Source organism: Scyliorhinus canicula, chromosome 4 (genome assembly GCF_902713615.1).
Source record: "Scyliorhinus canicula chromosome 4, sScyCan1.1, whole genome shotgun sequence".
Lineage (NCBI taxonomy): Eukaryota > Metazoa > Chordata > Chondrichthyes > Carcharhiniformes > Scyliorhinidae > Scyliorhinus > Scyliorhinus canicula.
In genome coordinates, this window is record NC_052149.1 from 65,111,903 (window position 1) to 65,132,158 (window position 20,256).

Consider the following 20,256-nt stretch of genomic DNA (forward strand, 5'->3'; position numbering starts at 1 on the left):
CACTGTCATTTGTGGAATTCACACATCGCATTGTTTAAAATGGGCCAACAGTTATATAATACAGCGTCTCCAGACTGCCTGTCTCCATGTTTCATAGTGGACAAGAGAGCAGAGCCAAACTCAATGGCCACCATGAACGTCCCATTGTTTCACAATGGCTTCCGCAAGCAAACCAGACTAGGCTCACCTCAGAAATATTAACCCCATGGTCATGTGTTTAAAGTTCATTTCAAGGACTGCATCTTTATTACCTCAGACTCAGCAGATCCATGAGAATCAATGATGGCCAGCCAGTCTGAGAACCAGCCCTGAGACTAGCTGCAAGTCATCAAGCGGTCAAAGTATTTAACCTTTTTCAGTTTCAAAGTTTGACTTGAGAGCCAACCTCCTAGATATTTGAGGCCAATAAACCCCACAGCTTATTTCCATTATACAGTACCCTCACTTCAACTTTATATCATCAAATCCATTCAAGAACCCATGAGCCAACCACATGGAAGGCCGTAAATTATAAATCAGAGACTGAAGTGACTATAATCTGTAAACGTGCACTATCCTTATCTGCATTCAATCTTTGTGTTTGTGTGTGTGTGTGAATGCATGCGTGAGACCAAGTGTCAAGTGTTGCATTAATTTGAAGTACGTCAGATAAAATAACATTCTTTATTTAGACACACAAGAATTTGCTGCTAATTTATTTAATTGGAACATAGATTCCAAAGATAAGAAAAGGCACACGCCTTTCTATACAACACATGCTGATTATAGACAGTAAGTGAGCAGATACATTATATCAGTGACAGCAGTAAGCCAAAATGCTGGGGTAGCATTTTGTTTAACAATACTGGGATTGTCTGTTCTTTCCAAGACAGGTGGCACCACCCTCTTTAGGAGGTGGATGACTACAGTTCCGTGTCCGCTGTTTCGAACCATTTTGGCATGATGTCCATCCCGACCAACAGCTCCAATTTCCATCAGTGGGCCCTATCAAAATGTACGATATAGCTGTGAAATATTCTCTAAATCAAGTAAGCGTAGTTAATTTCAGATTGACAATGTGTATTTACAAAATCAAAAGACCAATGAAAGCAATATCATTTCAAACTACCCAGCAAATCAATAATTGTGCACAATACCTCCCCAAACGTGAACATTTTTTTCTTTGACCGGGATACAATAACTACATCGAAATCATTACTCTCTGAAATGATTAAAATAAATAAAACAGATTATATTATATTCTCAAAATAATCTATGGCTAACAATAGAATAAAACCACAGCCAGATGCATTCATCCTTCAGCTATTTGGCATTAAAATTGAAATTCAGGGCAGCACGGTGGCCTAGCGGTTAGCACAACCGCCTCACGGCGCTGAGGTCCCAGGTTCGATCCCGGCTCTGGGTCACTGTCCATGTGGAGTTTGCACATTCTCCCCGTGTCTGCGTGGGTTTCGCCCCCACAACCCAAAAATGTGCAGAGTAGGTGGATTGGCCACGCTAAATTGCCCCTTAATTGGAAAAAATAATTGGCTAATCTAAATTTATATTAAAAAAAAATTGAAATTCAGAGTCGATATTAAGAAAATGTCTGAATCATTGTATAGCAAGCCACAATGTACATGTGCCTTTGCAGCCCGTAGAGTTCAACAACAATCAGACAAATAAACTTAGCCGCAATATTATAAGGGTGAAACCCAAATATCATTTTACTTTTTACATTTCCCATCCTTCTCAAGAGTGGCCAGCCGGTAACATTTCTGTGGTGGGCATCAAGCTGTGTTATTACATGTCCCAGTTTCAGAGCCATGAGAAAACATCAAACACCAAAGCTGAACACAAAGAGTCAGAATTAGGGGAAAGGTTATTGTTGAAAGGAATTAGAAGTCGCCCAATTCAGCTAATTTTATAAATTCATAAGATATAGGAGCAGAACTAGGACATTTGGCCCATCAAGTCTGCTCCACAATTCGATCATGGCTGATCTCATCCTGGCCTTAACTCCACCATCCTGCCCGTTCTCCATAACTCTTCAACCCATTACCAATTCAAAATCTGTCTGACCTCTCCTTGAATTTACTCACTGTCCCAGCATCCACCACACTCTAGGGTAGCAAATTCCACAGATTCCCAACCCTTTGGGAGAAGTAGTTTCTCCTCCACTCTGTTTTAAATTTGCTACCTCTTATCCTAAGACTATGACCTCTCATTTTAGAATTCCCCACTCCACGTATACTTTATCCATACCTTTTATCTTCTTGTATACCCCAATTTAATCTCTTTTCATTCTTCTAAACTCTATAGAGTATAGGCCTAAACTGTTCGATATTACCGATAGATTCGGGTAGATAGCAGTAAAAGTGTTTAAAGCAGAAATGAAATCTGCAACATAAAGCAAACATCTGAAGGGATTAATTAAAATCACTGTATCTCACACAAATATATTGGGCGCGATTCTCCGATGCCGCGCCGGTTGGGAGAATCGCGGGCCGTGCCAGTTTATCACGCGACGCTGGTCCGACGCGCTCCCGCGATTCTCTCAACAGGCAAAATCGGTCCCGTCGGGTTCCGCGCGGCGCAAGTCGGGGAATCTCCCGAGACACCCAAAATGGCGATTCTCCGGTACCCCGCTACTCTCCGGCCCCAGTTCACGCCGTCGCCGTTCACACCTGCTATTTTTCATCATCAGCCAGTCGTGCTGGCTGATGCTGAGCGCTGAGGAGGTGAGCGGACTGTCCCGGAGTCTCCGCAGACTGGGGAAGGCTTCCCTGAGAACGCTGTGGCCAACGGGAGGGGGAGGGGGTGGGAGGTGGTGGAGGGAGTGAGGTGGGAGGGGGGAGAGGGGGGGAATGGAGGTGGGAGGGGGAGAGGGAGGGAGTGGAGGTGGGAGGGAGAGAGGGAGGAGTGGAGGTGGAAGAGGGAGAGGGAGGGAGTGGAGGTGGGAGAGGGAGGGAGTGGAGGTGGGAGGGAGGGAGGGAGGGAATGGAGGTGGGAGGGGGAGAGGGAGGGAGTGGAGGTGGGAGAGGGAGGGAATGGAGGTGGGAGGGGGAGAGTGAGTGGAGGGGGTCGTCCATCCGCGGATGTCACATGTCAGCCTCCCTGCCATGGCAGGACGGTGACGAGGACACGCCCGCAGGTTGTCGTGTGGCTGATGGGCAGAGCCCACTGATGCACCGATGAGGAGGATGTTGTTAACTGACTGTTGGACGCAGGTAGTGACCAGGGGTTAGGCTTGCCGCGTGTCAGCAGCGCGACCAGGCCACCGGGACACACAGATATCCCATGGCAGCCGGCTGCCGAGGTGTCGAAGAACCTCCGTGTAAAAAGATGTTTCTCTGCCTCCCACCACCCTTCTGCAGGTCACCATGTATGCCAACCAGACAGCGATGTTCACCGCAGTGGTTGGAGCCGCTGCACTGCAGTTGGACATCCAGCAGCGTCAACAGCGACAGCCCACAGTGGATGCAGATGAAGGGGCTGCTGCTGCAGCAGAGGGAATGGCTGTGGAGTGGCCCGTCGTCGCCGCGCAGGCCGCAGGAGCTCATGGTCGGTATGTTCAGGGGGATGCCGAGGGGAACATTGACCCCCAAACACTGAGGAAGGCACAGGATGCGTGCACTGATGTCGAAGTGGGTGAGGAGGAGGATGAGAAGGAGGAGGTGGTGGAGGAGGATGGCATGCAGCAGGGTGGGGCGTGGGGCGCAGAACACAGACACGACCCGGGTGCTGGTCATGTCCAGGAGACTGCAGGACGGCACCGTCGAGGACAGCGGGCACGCGACGCGTCCGCAAGGTTCACACATCGCGTGGGAGGGGCTCACGGAACAGTACCACTTGCATCGTAAGTCGTGCACACAGATAGCACCCAAACCCCCCCCCCCCCCCCCCCCCCCCCCCCCCCCCCCCCTCCCCGGCACCCCCACTCCGCATACACTGCTCCAATTCGACGTCACCTCACCACTGCGGCACTACGGTATAGCAGTACATTGATGGATGTGGCAGCGGGTGTGATTAGTGCCATGCTGAATGCTGACAGCCCGATCTGCGATGAGCTGTGAGCACAGAATCGTTAGACAAAGTCTGACTCATGACAATAGATGAACCATCCATCTTGGTGGTCGCTGCGTTCGTCAGGGACACTCCATCACGTGCCCGTGTGGAGTAGCTGGCGTCAGAGTGCCGAGGACTACGGTGTCCAACTATGGGAGGGGGGGACTGTACATCCGGCATCGATGTTTAACCGCTCGTCAACCCCAGTGACAGTCGGTCACCATCAGGAGCCCCGTGGCACTGGAGATAGCACAGAGTCTTACAAGTTAGGTGCAACAGTGAGTTTAATAGTGAAGGTTATACACAGATGCCCTAGCCCCAACAACTAAACTGTGCCCTGCACCTGTGCCAACTTACCATGTGTCCAATTTCCTTGCCTTACGGGCCCTACCACTACGTCTAGGTGAATCCCCAGATGGTACAGCGGGAGTGGAGGCGGACTGCTGAGAATCACGCCCCGTGACATGGCTCCCCGTCAGCACTCGTTTCCTGGGGCGACCCGTCCTTGATGGGCCAGGTTGCTCGGCGGGCGTGCTACATGACGTGGTGCCACCGTGCTCTGCCCGCTGCCCACCAGATGCGCCAGGGATGGGACGGGGGGAGGTCGAGTGTTCAGGGACGCCCGTGATGGAGTTAATGGGACGGGCCCCAGAACCTCCTCCTCTCTCGGGGAGCCCGGTGGCCCCCGGGCCTCACTATGGGACAGAGGTGTAATCGGAGATGTGCCCCGTCGCCCCACCGACACCTGGCGCTGCCAGTCCTGGAGGCCTGCAATGGTATCGACCAGGGTCCGAATGTTCGCAGAGATGGAGTCCAGGGAGTGAGACATTCCCGCCAGGGACTGTGTGACCTCAACCTGTGAGTGCGCGACACCATCCAGCACGTGCGTCAGGCAGTCGATGCTCTCTGCGACTGACTGCTGGGACTGTGCCATGGCATGCTGGGACTAGGCCATGATCCGGTGAGACTCATCTAGGACCCGGAGCCCGGCGGCAATGTCGTTTTGGCTCTGGCGCATTGCTGCCTGTGAGAGGGCAGCCCTCTCCTGGCCATGGATGACGCGCGCACGTGAAGCCCAACGCCTTGCAGAACCTGACCCATCGTTTCACCCATTGCCTCGACCGCGGATGCCACCCTTGCGGTGTCGGCCTGGGTGGCTGCGATGAGCGGCACCACTCCCTGCTCCTGGATGTGGTTTGACCCCTCTAACTGCGTCTGCAGCTGCTGGAAGATGGCCCTCATCCCGTCATTGTGTCCCTGGGTTTCCAAATGCATCAGGTGTCCGGGTGGGTCGAGTAAATCCAGGAACCCGGGAAACGTCTGGGCGGCAGCTGGATGCTGGGCCTGGGCTGCCCTCCAACCGTCCAGCCCCTCGGCTGCTTCGAACTGCACCTGCTGTACCGGCTCGGCTGTGTGGTGCACACCAGACCGTGACCCAGGAGCCTCATCACTTATTTGGCCAACCGAGGTGAGTGTCTCTGGGATGGTGGATGGTGTGGGAGACAGCAGTGCCGCAAGCTCTAGGTCCTTGTCCGTCAGTACGTCCGTTATGTCCTGGTCCCACTTATGGCCCGGCGCAGGGCGCACACGGCCCATGTAACGTTCCACAGGGGGTGAGTCCATTGACTGCGTGGCCATCCTCTGTGCATCTAGGTCCACAGTCCCCGTTCTGTCGCCGTCACCTAGTTGTCTCGCGGCCCGACCTTCGGGCAATGCACAGCCATGATAGTCGTCATTGTCCGTCCTCTGTACGTCCCCCTCCAGAGTCCCGGATTTAGAGGATGGCCCTCCTGGCCGAGCTCCTGCCACCCTCTGGTATGTGACCCTAGGTGCTGGTGTCGTTGCGGATGGCCGGTTCTGTGTTGTACAAGACGGCCCTGGACATTCGTCGGCTGGCCCTGGGGAACAGAATGATATGGGGTTCGTTGGGCACGCTCGGCCAGGTGTACGGTGATCCAGTGGGCAGAGTGTGAGGGGAGAGAGGATGGGTGGTCCAGTGGGCAGAGTGTGAGGGGAGAGAGGATGGGTGGTCCAGTGGGCACAGTGTGAGAGGAGAGAGGATGGGCTGGGGGGAGGGCAGGGGGGTGGGGGCATGCAGGGTGGGGCTCACGCCAGGCCCGTCGCACTGCGCTAGATGGGTGGCGATGCCCTCGTCTTGGGCAGAGGATGCTCCTACACAGCTCCACCTCATCAAGGAGGGTCTCCAGGTCTGTGTCACGGAACCTCGGGGCGGCCCTCCGTGGCTCAGTCATCTTCCTCCCTCTTCTGCTCCGGGTCCTTCCCTGCGCGGATGGCACCTTTTAAGACGCGCCGTCATTCGGGCGTCGCGCATTGACGACGCGCAGTTCACGGCACGCCCCCCCGTGTTCATCACAGCCCCGATGCTAGCCCATTTCCGGGGCCAGAATCGGTCGCGATCGGGGTCGTTTCGCGGGGTCGTTTCGCGCCGTCGTGAAACTCGACGAGGTCGCTCCGGCACGACATTGGAGAATCGTGCCCAAGATCTGTGGATCACTGTTAAGTTTTAAACAATAACATGTATTCCTGCCACATTGAGTCCTGTAATACCTTGTCACAATTTCTTACCCGTTCGTTTAGTTTCCTGGCATGCTTTCCCTTCATAACCAGGCAGGCATTCACAGGTACAGACATTGTTGAAAAGAACTGCTTTTCCATTATGTTTACACACAGGACATCTGCAGGGATGAAACTCTGTCAAGTACTCTTCCATTGCTCTTTTTAAATTTTGCTGTTTGATTTCAACAGAGGGAAGATTACTTCTGGCCACCAAGTCATAAATTGGCATGATCTAGAGAGTATTAAAAAAAATGAGTTCAGAGTTCATTCAAAAGTAAAAGTCAGTTTCTGAAGTCGCTGTTTTATTTTGCTGTTGATTTGCCTATAAATACAAAAATGTTGAACATATTGGGTTAGTACTTATTAGAACCAGATCTGCTAACTTGTTTCCTTTGTGTATGGTGCCTTTCTAAATATTTGTTTCAAGATCATTATGACAGCTATTTGTAACATTGCTACAGTTTGGGCTTTGCTATATCACAGGCATTGCTGCTGTTTGGCATGTAAAAGCACTTACTTTATTTTAAAAATGCACTCCCAGAAAATCATCTCCAAGAAAAAATGCACGCGCAATATACATCATGCTCATATGCTGTCTACTCTCACTTACAACTGTTCATGTTCAGATTTTGCTTTTAACCCTTCATAGCTTTTTGAGGCAAAAATTCCCTTCCTTTAATTTCCTTTTCAAACTTTTTCTTTGCTAATTATCGAAGATCATGTTTAACGTGCATTAAAATATTGCTCAGTAAATGCCTTTGGTTCACAGACCTTCAGTGCTTCAGCATAAGAAAGGTTAATGGTTCTTTTAGAGTTTTTAAACTTCTCACTTGGCCTATTTTGAAGTGCATTCATTGCATCAGACTAAGATTATGGGATGATAATTTTACTTAAATAACTTTAATTGTATTGGAATAGATATCTAAGATCTAAGCACATTGAAGTGTTGGCTAATGTAGACTTGAGAGATGAACAGACACTACCAACACTGAGGAAGGTTCAACTCAATTTTATTAACTAACTTCTAACTAACTAGCACACAATGACTACGGTCTAAATTATGCTAACTTAAACTAGAGACCGAAGCCTTGTCCGAACCAGTGGTGTGAGTCTGTGCTGGACTGGATGAGTTCCTGATCCACTGAGAGGCAGCACCCAGAATGAGCAGGATCCGTGGTGCCCTCTGCCTTTATAGTGCGTGTGTTCTAACTGGTGATTGGCTGCGGTGTTTGTGCATGTTGGTTGGTCCCTGTGTGTGTCCATCAGTGTGTGTCTGTACCATGATATACTGGTGTATATTATGACATCCCTCCTTTTATAAAAAAATGTTGATGTAGGCATGTGATAATAAATAGTGTGGGTGTGTGAAGAATGTACCTAACTACGTGTGAGGTGCAAAGACATATGTACAAATCTATATACAGGAAACAAGACTATGTACAAAGGAAGGTGCCTGGTGCAGATGACTAACATGAACTGGAACAACCAATGAAGCTATTTACAAATCACTGGAGAACGAATTCAACAAGGATTGGAAAAAAAAATCTCAAAAAGTCCACATATGTGCAGAGTTCATATGTTCAGTCTCTGAGGTGGGCGGCAAACTCTGGTTGACCACCTCAAGGGTGGGGCAATAGCTGGCGCATCAGGAGCCGGAAGGGCTGCAGCACAGTCAGGGGCGGGCAGAGTGATCGGAAGCTCTGCACAGTCGATGGCGGGGTCAGTAGCAGAGCTGGTCGGAGGATCCCGTGACGAATCCGGCGAAGGACACACCGATTGCGGCGCCGAATGGATCCATCCGGTAAGCGGACCAGGAAGGAGCGGGGGGCCACCTGCCTAAGAACAACAGCAGGCGCAGACCAGCCATCATCCAGGGGGTGTATGCGGACCGTGCCGTGTGGATGGATGTTGGGGAGATCAGCAGCCCGTGAGTCGTAGGAAGTTTTCTGCTGCAGTTGAGACATGTGCATGCGGTGGAGCACGGGGACATAATCGATGTTGGGGGTGAGAATCGATGGCACCGTCGTCCTGAGGGTGCGGTTCATTAGTAGCTGTGCAGGCGACAGCCCGGTGGAGAGCGGGCCGGAGCGATAGGCTAACAGAGCAAGATGGAAGTCAGAGCCGGCGTCGGTGGCCTTGCTGAGTAGCTGCTTAACTATGTGAACCCCCTTTTCCACCTTCCCATTGGATTGGGGGTACAGGGGACTGGGCGTGATGGGAGCAAAATTGTAGTGTCAGGCGAAGCCAGCCCATTCCTGCCTCGTGAAACAGGGGCCATTGTCTGACATGACCGTCAGCGGAATGCCATGGCGGGTAAACATCTCCTTACATGCCCTAATCACAGCCGAGGACGTGAGATCGTGCAGCCTGATGACCTCCAGGTAACTGGAGAAGTAGTCAATAATGATGACATAGTCCCTGCCCAATGCGTGGAACAGATCGATGCCCAATTTGGTCCAAGGCGATGTGACGTGCTCATGGGGCATCAGGGTCTCTCGTGGTTGGGTGGGCTGAAAACGCTGGCAAGTAGAGCAGTTGAGCACCGCATTGGCGATGTCATCATTAATGCCCGGCCAGTAGACGGCTTCTCTGGCCCTGCGGCGACATTTCTCGACTCCGAAATGGCCTTCATGCAGTTGCTCCAACACTAGCTGGCACATGCTTTGTGGTACGACGATGCGATCCAATTTCAGGAGCACCCCGTCAACAACCGCCAGGTCACCATGGACATTGTAAAATTGTGGGCATTGGCCCTTGAGCCACCCGTCTGACATTAAACGCATCACACGCTGCAGACGTGGGTCAGCCGCTGTCTCATGGCGAATTTGCATCAGTCGTGCATCCGAAGCTGGCAAATGGGAGGCTGCAAGCTGAACTTGAGCATTTATTTGGCAGACGAAGCCTTCGTAATCACACAAAGTGGTGTTCGACCTTGAGAGGGCATCGGCAATGACAAGGTCCTTGCCAGGGTTACAAACCAGTTGAAAGTCATACCTGCGCAGCTTGAGTAGGATACGCTGGAGGCGAGGCGTCATGTCATTCAAGTCCTTTTTGATAATATTTAACAGCGGGCGGTGATCGGTTTCAACCGTGAACTGCAGAAGTCCATAGACGTAGTCGTGGAACTTCACAACTCCAGTGAGAAGGCCGAGACACTTTTTTTCAATTTGCACATAGCGCTGCTCTGTGGGGGTCATCGCCCGCAACGCATACGCAACGGGGGCCCATGATGAGGCCTCGACTTGTTGCAGGAGCACGGCTCCAATCCCCGACGGACTGGCATCAGTAGAGATTTAATCTCTTTGGTCAGGTCAAAAAAAGGCCAACACTGGGGCCGTAGAAAGCTTGGCCTTCAGCTCCCGCCATTCAAGCTCGTGAGCGGGGAGCCATCGGAAATCTGTGGTTTTGCGAACCAGGGGTGGAATTCTCCGACCGACCGCAGGGTCGGGGAATAGCGCGGGGCCGGCGTAAGTCCCGCACCCGCCGTGGTCGGAATTCTCCGCCACCCAGGAATCGGCGGGAGTGGGAATCGCGCCCCGCCGATTGGGTTGCCCCCCCATGGTGATTCTCTGGCCCGCCATGGGCCAAATTCCCGCCGCTGACAGGCCAATCCCGCCGACGTGGTTTAAACCACCTCTGTGCCGGCAGGATTGGCGGCACGAGCGGGCCCCCAGGGCCCAGGGCGATCGGACCCCGGGGGGTGCCCCCACGGTGGCCTGGCCCGCGATCGGGTCCCACCGATCGGCAGTCGGGCCAGTGCCGTGGGGGCACTCTTTTTCTTCCGCCGCTGCCACGGCCTCCACCATGGCGGAGGCGGTAGTCAAGCAATTTACACGCAGATGGCAGGACAGCAGGCTGGACGCAGAGTTTGCGAAAATCAGACGACGCGATGAGATTGACGGAAGCGCCAGCGTCCAGGCGGAACCTGGCAGGGGACCGGTTGACCGGAAGGGTGGCACACCACTCATCATCCTGTTTGATGCAGTGAATGTGGACGGGTTTGGTGCCATGCTTGGGGAACATCCTGTTCGTGGTAATGATGCCAATTTGGACAGGACCTGTGGGTCATCGCAGGCACAGTCGGAAGCAAGGTCTGGAGTAGGTTCATTGATGGCAGGCTGGATAGCCCTGATGCCTCTGTGTGGCTGGGGGGACCTCCTAAAAACAGTAGGCATGGAAGATCTGCACATTGCAGCGTAGTGGCCACGTTTGCCACACCGCAGGCAGCGTCGGGACTTCGCGAGACATTGCCGCTTTAAGTGGACGGAGCCGCAGTTGCCGCACACTGGAGCGTCGGGTCGTTTGTCGCGCCACCGTGCATGCGCAGGGCGATCCAGCGAGGTGCGCATCTGCGCGAAGCGGTCCGTGACATCACCACGTTCGCTGCGTTGCAGCAGGGGACTCCGTGAAAAGCACGCAAAATGGCCACCATCGTTCAGATCCAGAGCCTGAAAAGAGTTAATTGTTTGGACCCGTTCTGCTCATAAGGGGCTTGCCGCACCGTTTCAGCAGCTTGGATGCAGGAGTAGCGCGTGGAGGCATGTTCATGAAGTATACAGGTCTCAATGGCCATAGACAGGGTGAGCTGCTTTACTTTTAGTAGCTGCTGGCGCAGGGGCTCAGATTGAACACCAAAAACAATCTGGTCATGGAGCATGGATTCAGAGGTGGACCCGTAGTTGCAGGACTGCACAAGGACGCGGAGGTGGGTGATAAAGGACTGGAAAGACTCGTCCTTACCCTGAATTCGCTGCTGTAACATGTATCTCTCGAAGCTCTCGTTAACCGCGACCTCGCAGTGGCTGTCAAAGTTTAAAATGACAGTCTTGAACTTCGATTTGTCCTCCCCCTCAGCGAAGGTGAGCGAGTTGAAGATGTGGAGAGCGTGGTCCCCGGCTGTGGAGAGGAAGAGAGCAATCTTCCGTGCGTCCGAGGCAGCTTCCAGGTCCATGGCTTCGAGGTACAGCTGGAAGCGCTGTATAAAAAGTTTCCAGTTCGAGCCCAGATTCCCTGCAATGTGGAGAGACGGTGGCAGGCAAACGGAGTCCATTCTGTAGGATGGCGCGAGACTGGTGGAAGGCAGATCACTGAAAGGTAGATCTCAGAAGTGCGAGCATCCTTCAACTTCTGGTACCATGAAGTGTTGGCTAGTGTAGACTTGACAGATGAACAGACACTACCAACACTGAGGAAGGTTCAACTCAATTTTATTCATTAACTTCTAACTAACTAACACACGATGACTGTGGGTCTAAATGATGCTAACTTAAACTAGAGACCTAAGCCTTGTCCGAACCAGTTGATTCGCTCAGCACGTGGTGTGAGTCTGTGCTGGGCTGGATGAGTTCTTGTTACACTCAGAGGCAGCATCCAGAATGAGCGGGAACCGTGGTGCCCTCTGCCTTTATAGTGCGTGTGTTCTAACTGGTGATTGGCTGCGGTGTTGATTTGTCCCTGTGTGTGTCCATCAGTGTGTGTCTGCACCATGATATACTGGTATATATTATGACACACATTGCTCTGTGATATTTTTACCTCAAAGTCTATGACAGCTGGCAAGTATTTCAAAGTTTTCCCCCAACGTCGGTACATTTTGGCATCTAGTATTTCTAGACCTAACGGAAGGGATTTAACGTCACCCCCTACTATCCGTGGAAGAACATCTTCAACAAGGTCACTCGAACTATTTGAATCTAAAATAATAATTAAAGAAAACAATTACTTTTTCACACAATAGCATAATTTTCTTCAGATGAACAGCTTAATATAATTAGAATGAAATTAATATAAAATGCAAAATTTATTTTTGAATATCTTTTTATACTCAGTGGAAAGCATTTCACTATGATCAAGTAGCAGTCTTCTCTTTACTGTGCTTATTTGCATTTTACGCTGTGTTTTCGGAATATCCACCCCCTCAAAACCACACCATTGGGACGGCCTCAGGAAGTCACCTGAGGCCCTCCCCCGATGCTGCGCCCCCAATGGGCCGACATGCCGACAGCGTGGGACACGTGTCCTCTCAACTTTCGTGAACCAGGCGTGGCGGCTGCGGACTGTGACCAGCGTCGCCACAGTCGGGGGGGGGGGGGGGGGGGCATTCCCCAGGCAGGGGCTGAGGGGACTGGTGGGGGATGGTCTGGGGGTGGCGAGGGGTATTACGGGGGGCATTATTGGCAGGCCAGGTCCGCGCATGGCCGGCGCCATGTTGTGAGGCACGTCCCGCCGCAGGTCGCCACCACGCACATGCGCGGAAAGGTCCCAGCCATTCTGTGTCCCTATCAGCAGGTAAGCCGGGGGATTTACGTGGCGCGGCTGCTAGCCTCCCACCGGGCGGAGCCGACTATTTGCTCGTAAGACGAGACGCATCCGCCGGACATAGCCGCAGAATCGGAAAATCCAGCCCCAAGTGTTGATGCCAAGGCAGAATTCTTGGACTTTCATGACAGCAAAACTGGTGCAGCTGGACGGATTCAGCTACTGTTGAGGGGCGCAACGTGGAACACAATCAATTCTAAAGAGAAACGGTGCCGGATTCGCCGGTTCCACGATTGTAACTCAGGAGGCTGACAAGCTGCAGCCACACTTACACACTTCACTTCCCCCACACACCATCCCAGCCAACAAGATGGCAGCGAGCAGAGCACCACCTTGTCTCACTGACTCCGAGCTGGAGAACCTCCTGGATGCTGTGGCAGAGAGGAAAATTACACTGTACCACGGCCCAGGAAGGAGGCTCTCAGTTGCCGCCGTTTTCCCTGCCTGGGAGCAGGTGGCAGAGGCAGTCAGCGCCACCAGCAACACTGTCTGGACCAGTCAGCAGTGCTGGAAGAAACTGCACGACCTTCTCAGGGCGGTGAGGGTGAGTAGGCAGCACCGTGCCCCTGCCACTAAGTCGCGCTCCAAACATCTGTAACCGAACCTCCCCAACCAGGAGGGTGGCCGAACCCACATCCTGCCCCACATGTCGGCACCCATACCAGCCGCCTTGGCCGGGTGCTCTGGCTACTGAGGCCACCAGCTGCCCACCCCCTGGGCTGCATGCGTAGGACTGTCTAACACTGTTGTTGTCTGTTTCGCCCCCCCCCCCCCCCCCCCCAAGGAGAAGGCCGCGCACAACCGCCGGGAGTGGGAGAAGACTGGAGGGGGACCGCCGGGCCTGCTGTCCCTCACTGTGGCCAAACAGAGGGCCCTGGACGTGGTCGGTGGCCCGAAGGAAAGGGAGGTCGCTGAGGTGGAGCTCAGCTGCGGGCGAGGAAGTGTGACCCTGCTGAGTTGCGGTTCCCTGTGACATGTGTGCCAACTCCCCCCCACCCAACACCACCTCCACCCACATGCCCACCCCACTCCACCCCCCCACCCCTGTCCCGCAGTTCTAATCATGCATCTTGTCTTATGTCTTACACGACCTGCTGGAGATAGGGCAGGTCCATCTGGCATCACCCTCTCCCCAGCCAGAGCTACTCAGTGAGCCGGGCACCAACGCTGAAAGCAGCCCTCTGCCCGAAACTCAGGAGACCCTGGAGTTCGGTTCGGAGGCTGACAGTGATTTTCCATCACAGCTGTTTCCAACACCCTCCACCATCCCAGGGACACTCACCTCAGTTGGGCATGTTAGTGATGATGCTCCTGGGACACTATCTGGTGCGCACCATACAGTTGACCCAGTACAGTAGGTGGAGGTAGGAACACCCGAGGGAGCGGACGGTTGGGGGGCAGGTCGACCCGAGGAACTAGCACCCGTCCACAAGGGGCTCGAGCTTCTGGAACAAACAGTCCCATCCATAGTGGAAATGCAGTCGCAGAGCCAGGGACTACATGAGGGGTTGTTGGCGAGCATCCAGCACCTGCAGCTTGCAGGAGCAGGAGATGGTGCCGACCATGGGTACCACCCAGGTCAACACCACATGGGTTGCATCGTGATGGAGGTATTGGGGTGACGGTTTTGGCTCTGGGTCAGCATGTCCAAGACCTGGGACATTCTGTACAGGTGCTGGCTGAGGCCCAGGTAAGGGTTGCTGTCTCACAGGCAGCCATGTGCCAGATGCACCTGGAAATTGCAGCAGCGGTCCTGAGCATAGTGCTGAATTTGGGTGCATTTGAGTGCTACAGTGAGTTTGGTGACTGAGGGAGTTAGGTGAGGAGGGAGTAAGGTGCTCCTTTCATTTCATTTCCTACATTTCCTCAAAGAGCGAGAACGGAGCCCGGAGTTTACAGAAAGTGCAGCTGACTGGGAGCAGAGTCAGAGGGCGGAGTTCCAGTTCGTCCATAGTGCAGCTGTATTCTATAAGGTAAGAGGAGATGGAGGCGAGGGCAGTTGTATGCTCCTCCTGTAGGATGTAGGTGGTGAGGGATACCACCGGTGTCCCTGCTGACTGTACCTGCGGGAACTGCACCCAACTCCGGCTCCTCAGAGACCGTGTTAGGGAACTGGAGCTGGAGCTGGATGAACTACGGATCATCCGGGAGGCAAAGGGGGTAATAGACAAGAGTTACAGGGAGGTAACCGCACCCAAGGTACAGGACAAGAGTAGCTGGGTTACAGTCAGGGGAAAGAAAACAAACGGGCAGACAGTGCAGGGATCTCTCGTGGCCGTTCCCCTTCAAAACAAGTCTCCCATTTTGGATGCTGTTGGGAGTGATGACCTACCGGGGGAAGACCCTAGCGGCCAGGTCTCTTGCACTGAGTCTGGCTCTGGGGCTCAAAGGGGAAGGGGGGAGAATAGAAAAGCAATAGTGATAGGAGACTCAATGGTTAGGGGAATAGATAGGAGATTCTGTGGTTGCGAGCGAGACTCCCGGAAGGCATGTTGCCTCCCGGGTGCCAAGTCCAGGGATGTCTCGGATTGTGTCTTCGGGATCCTTAAGGAGGAGGGTGAGCAGCCAGAAGTCGTGGTGCACATTGGTAACAACGGCGTAGGTAGAAAAAGGGGTGTGGATGTAATAAACGGGTTTAGGGAGTTAGGCTGGAAGTTAAAAGCCAGGACAGGCAGAGTTGTCATCTCTGGTTTGTTGCCGGTGCCACGTGATAGCGAGGCTAGCAATAGGGAGAGAGTGCAGTTGAACATGTGGCTGCAGGAATGGTGTAGGAGGGAGGGCTTCAGGTATTTGGATAATTGGAGCGCATTCTGGGGAAGGTGGGACCTGTACAAGCAGGTCGGGTTGCATCCAAACCAGAGGGGCACCAATATCCTGGGAGGGAGGTTTTCTAGTACTCTTTGGGGGGGTTTAAACTAATTTGGCAGGGGAATGGGAACCGGATTTGTAGTCCAGCAACTAAGGTAGCCGATGTTCAGGACGTCAAAGCAGGTAGTGAGGTAGTGGGGAAGGTAACACTGACAAAGGTGATTACTTGCAGGCATGGAGATGGGTTGAAGTGTGTATACTTCAACGCAAGAAGCAACAGGAATAAGGTGGGTGAACTTAGGCATGGATCGGTACTTGGGATTACGATGTGGTGGCCATCACGGAAACCTGGATAGAAGAGGGGCAGAAATGGAGGTTCCTGGTTATAGATGTTTCAATAAGATTAGGGAGGGTGGTAAAAGAGATGGGGGGGGGGGGGGTTACATTGTTAATTAGAGATAGTATAACAGCTGAAGAAAGGCAGTTTGAGGAGGATATGCACACTGAGGTAGTATGGGTTGAAGTCAGAAATAGGAAAGGAGCAGTCACCTTGTTAGGAGTTTTCTATAGGCCCCCCAATAGCAGCAGATATGTGGAGGAACAGATTGGGAAACAGATTTTGGAAAGGTGCAGAAGTCACAGGGTAGTAGTCATGGGTGACTTCAACTTCCCAAATATTGAGTGGAAACTCTTTAGATCAAATAGTTTGGACGGGGTGGTGTTTGTGCAGTGTGTCCAGGAAGCTTTTCTAACACAGTGTGTAGATTTTTCGACCAGAGGGGAGGCCATATTGGATTTGGTACTTGGTAATGAACTAGGGCAAGTGATAGATTTGTTAGTGGGGGAGCATTTTGGAGATAGTGACCATAATTCTGTGACTTTCACTTTAGTAATGGCGAGGGATAGGTGCGTGCAACAGGGCAAGGTTTACAATTGGGGGAAGGGTAAATACGATGCTGTCAGATAAGAACTGAAGTGCATAAGTTGGGAACATAGGCTGTCAGGGAAGAACACAATTGAAATGTGGAACTTGTTCAAGGAACAGATACTACGTGTCCTTGATATGTGTGGTGATCACAAGTTAACCAGATGCAACACAACTGAGCGACCACTAGAGGGAGCACGAGAGAGCCATATAAATAGATCAGGACAGGAAGTGAGGACACACTCTTCACAGCAGGGGGGCTGGTAAGCAGGACACACAGCAAGCAAAGCTGGTAGTTAGCACTGGAAGGTAGTTCTAGGTCGAGCTCTGGAAACTGAACGAACCCACAATAAAGCATCTTCTCCACACTTGAGACTGCGAGCTTTATTAAGACACGAGGAACAACACATGGTACCCAGGAGTGATTTCAGACGCTTATGACAGGACAACTCAGCTGCAGATACAGAAAACAAAAAAAAATGGCATGGAAATCTCAACCAAGAATGGCATGGAAATCTCCTACTGGACATTCGACTTGGGAAGACATTGCTGATGAGAGGATGTGCCTTGGATACCCACTTCACCTGGACACGACTGGAAAAGTAAGAAGTGTCTGGGAAAGGTTTAAACAAATGTTCGATTTCGGTATCATAGCATATGATGCAGCAGCAGCTTCAGACGAAATTAAAATAGCAATTCTCATCGAAGGAAATGAAGCTATGAAAGTTTATAATGGATTTAAATACTCAAAAGGTGAAGACAGAAACAGCTTACAAACGGTACTAAACAAATTTGAAGAGTACTGTGAGAAATTTGAACAGCAAGACATACTCAGAGTCCAAACTGCACAGAGACTGAGTGATGCAAAACTTTAAAAAAAATCACAAAAAGATCAGGAAATCGCGAATGCACAGTACAGATCAAAAAGAAGAAATAACATGAATTTTTCACAAAGCCAAAACACTGAAATCCAGTCCAGATCGGTAAGAAAAGGTAACTTACAACTTTTAGAAAGAAAAAACGCTGAAATCCGCGATAAAATGGCATTGGAGCACATTTTGCAGTCTCTGGTAAGCAAAGAACTACAAATCGCGTCTGCGCATGCACCGGAACCGGAAGTTGCGCATGCGGCGGAACCGGAAGTCGCGCGTGCGCCGGAACCGGAAGTCGCGCATGCGCAGTTTACAAAAGATCGTGGCGCCGATTGTTATGCGCATGCGCAAGCCGCGCATGCGCAATGGACACCGAACCGCACAAGGAAAGAAAGCCGATTTGCGCATGTGCAAGTCGTTCCTACGCGTGACGTCATGACGTCTGAGAATCCTGACCACGCCCACTTAAAAGGGAAATGCCCGAAAATTGAAACCAAGACACTTAAAGTGGTAAAACCAAATTTTCTTGCCTCAGAACACAGAAAAACGCCTGAACTTAAACCAACAGTGAAAAACAACTTGCACAAAACCTTGGAAAAAGCTGCCTTCACCACACACAGTGAAGCGAACAAAAAGAATTCCGAAACAACAAAAGATGATTTGTTTTTCGACGATTACCTCTCAGACCTGACTGGGCCAGTCGGATATGCTTATCACAGCATCAGCGACACGGTCGCAAAGTACAACACGAACCAACCCGTGGTAGAAGAATCCAACCAAAATGCTTTGATTTTCGAAGAATACTACTCAGACATGGCTGAGTCAGTCGGATATGCTTATCACAGCATCAGCGCCACGGTCGCAAAGTTCAACACGAATCAACTCGTGGTAGAAGAATCCAACCAGGATGATTTGGTTTTTGGAGAATACTACTCAGACACAGCTGAGTCAGTCGGATATGCTTATCACAGCATCAGCGACACGGTCGCAAAGTTCAACACGAATCAACTCATGGTAGAAGAAGCCAACCAAGATGAAATGGCTTTCAAAGAATACTACTCAGACATGGAGGAGTTATTTGGACGTGCTGATCACAGCATCAGCGACACCGTTGCAAAGCTCAACACGAATCTACTCATGGTGGATGAATCCAACACCATGGTGCCATGGCAGCTCGTCGATACATTAGATGACAGCAATACCCAAGACGAAGACGACGCCACACAGAGAGCACAGGAAGACTCCACGGAGCGAGCGATGACAGGCTCCACAGTGCGAGTGATGAAAGACGCCAACAGGGATGCAAGCAAACACTCCCGGGCGGACACCAAGCATGAACAAGACCATGAAGGTAAACCCGCTGTACCTGAGCAACCGCACGCAGACTATGAAAGTCTACCAACACGCTCACAGGAACAAGAAGAAAGAGCGGACTATGAAAGTCCAACACGCTCACAGGAACAAGAAGAAAGAGCAGACTATGAAAGTCCAACACGCTCACAGGAACAAGAAGAAAGAGCGGACTATGAAAGTCCAACACGCTCACAGGAACAAGAAGAAGACAATGCACCTCTGCCCACTGCATGCGAAGACAGTGACAAGGTGATCACACTCAACGTACAGGATCACAGTGAGACTGACAGTTCTCAGCTTGTCTGTACCGAAGCACAGAGCGAAAACAGTGACAAGGTGCTCGCACTCGACGTACAGGATCACAGTGAGACTGACAGTTCTCAGCTTGTCTGTACCGAAGCACAGAGCGAAAACAGTGACAAGGTGCTCGCACTCGACGTACAGGATCACAGTGAGACTGACAGTTCTCAGCTTGTCTGTACAGAAGCACAGAGTCGGGCCACCCAACAGTCCAGAGAGACGATGCCGAAAGAAAACATGCAGATTTTGACTCCAGAAGAGGAGCACCTGGAGTCCAGAGACATCAAACAAAAAGAAACCATGCAGATTTTGACTCCAGAAGAGGAGCACCTGGAGTCCAGTGAGATAACATCAACAGAAATCATGAAGATTTTAACTCCAGAAGCGGAGCACCAAGAGTCTAGAGAAACCACGTCAACTGAAATCATGCAGATTTGGACTCCAGAAGAGGAACGCCGAGAGTCCACAGACACCGCGTCAAATGTAATCGAGAAGACTTTGACTCCGGAAGACGAGCACCAAGAAAGCAAAGATGCGGAATCCAATTCTCCACAACTGATTGATGTCACCTGCACCGATGCAACATCAGATCATTCGCACCACTCGCGAGAAGACGAGCACCAAGAAAGCAAAGATGCGGAATCCAATTCTCCACAACTGATTGATGTCACCTGCACCGATGCAACATCAGATCATTCGCACCACTCGCGAGACGGAATGCTCAATGACTCAAATTATCCACTCGGGACACTCATAGAGTATAACAAGAAAAACAAAAGTCAAAAGAAACACAGCAAGAACAAAAACAACATGAAGCGCGACAAGACCAACAACAATAGCAAGAAGCACAGCAGAAACGAGAACGACAACAGCAAGAAGAAAAGCAACATGAAGCGCGACAAGACAAACAACAATAGCAAGAAGCACAGCAGAAACGAGAACGACAACAACAAGAATAAAAGCAACATGAAGCGCAACAAGACAAACAACAACGTCAGGCACAAAGATAGCGACAACGACAGAGGCAGAAACAACAAGAATGGCAACAAACACAAC

The 20,256-nt window shown here is 51.6% G+C and overlaps 1 protein-coding gene across 1 annotated transcript in view; it reads right to left on the reverse strand.

The window, feature by feature from the left end:
* Positions 1-644: 644 nt before the first annotated feature.
* The window catches only part of LOC119964631 (complement component C8 alpha chain-like), a 98,225-nt gene continuing 78,613 nt past the window's right edge, over positions 645-20,256 (reverse strand). The window contains exons 9-11 of the mRNA XM_038794370.1: positions 12,160-12,317; positions 6,634-6,856; positions 645-984 (exon numbers count right to left, since the gene is read on the reverse strand). Coding sequence (XP_038650298.1) covers positions 836-984; positions 6,634-6,856; positions 12,160-12,317 — 530 coding nt within the window. The 3' untranslated portion in view covers positions 645-835. The remainder of the gene's footprint in view (positions 985-6,633; positions 6,857-12,159; positions 12,318-20,256) is intronic.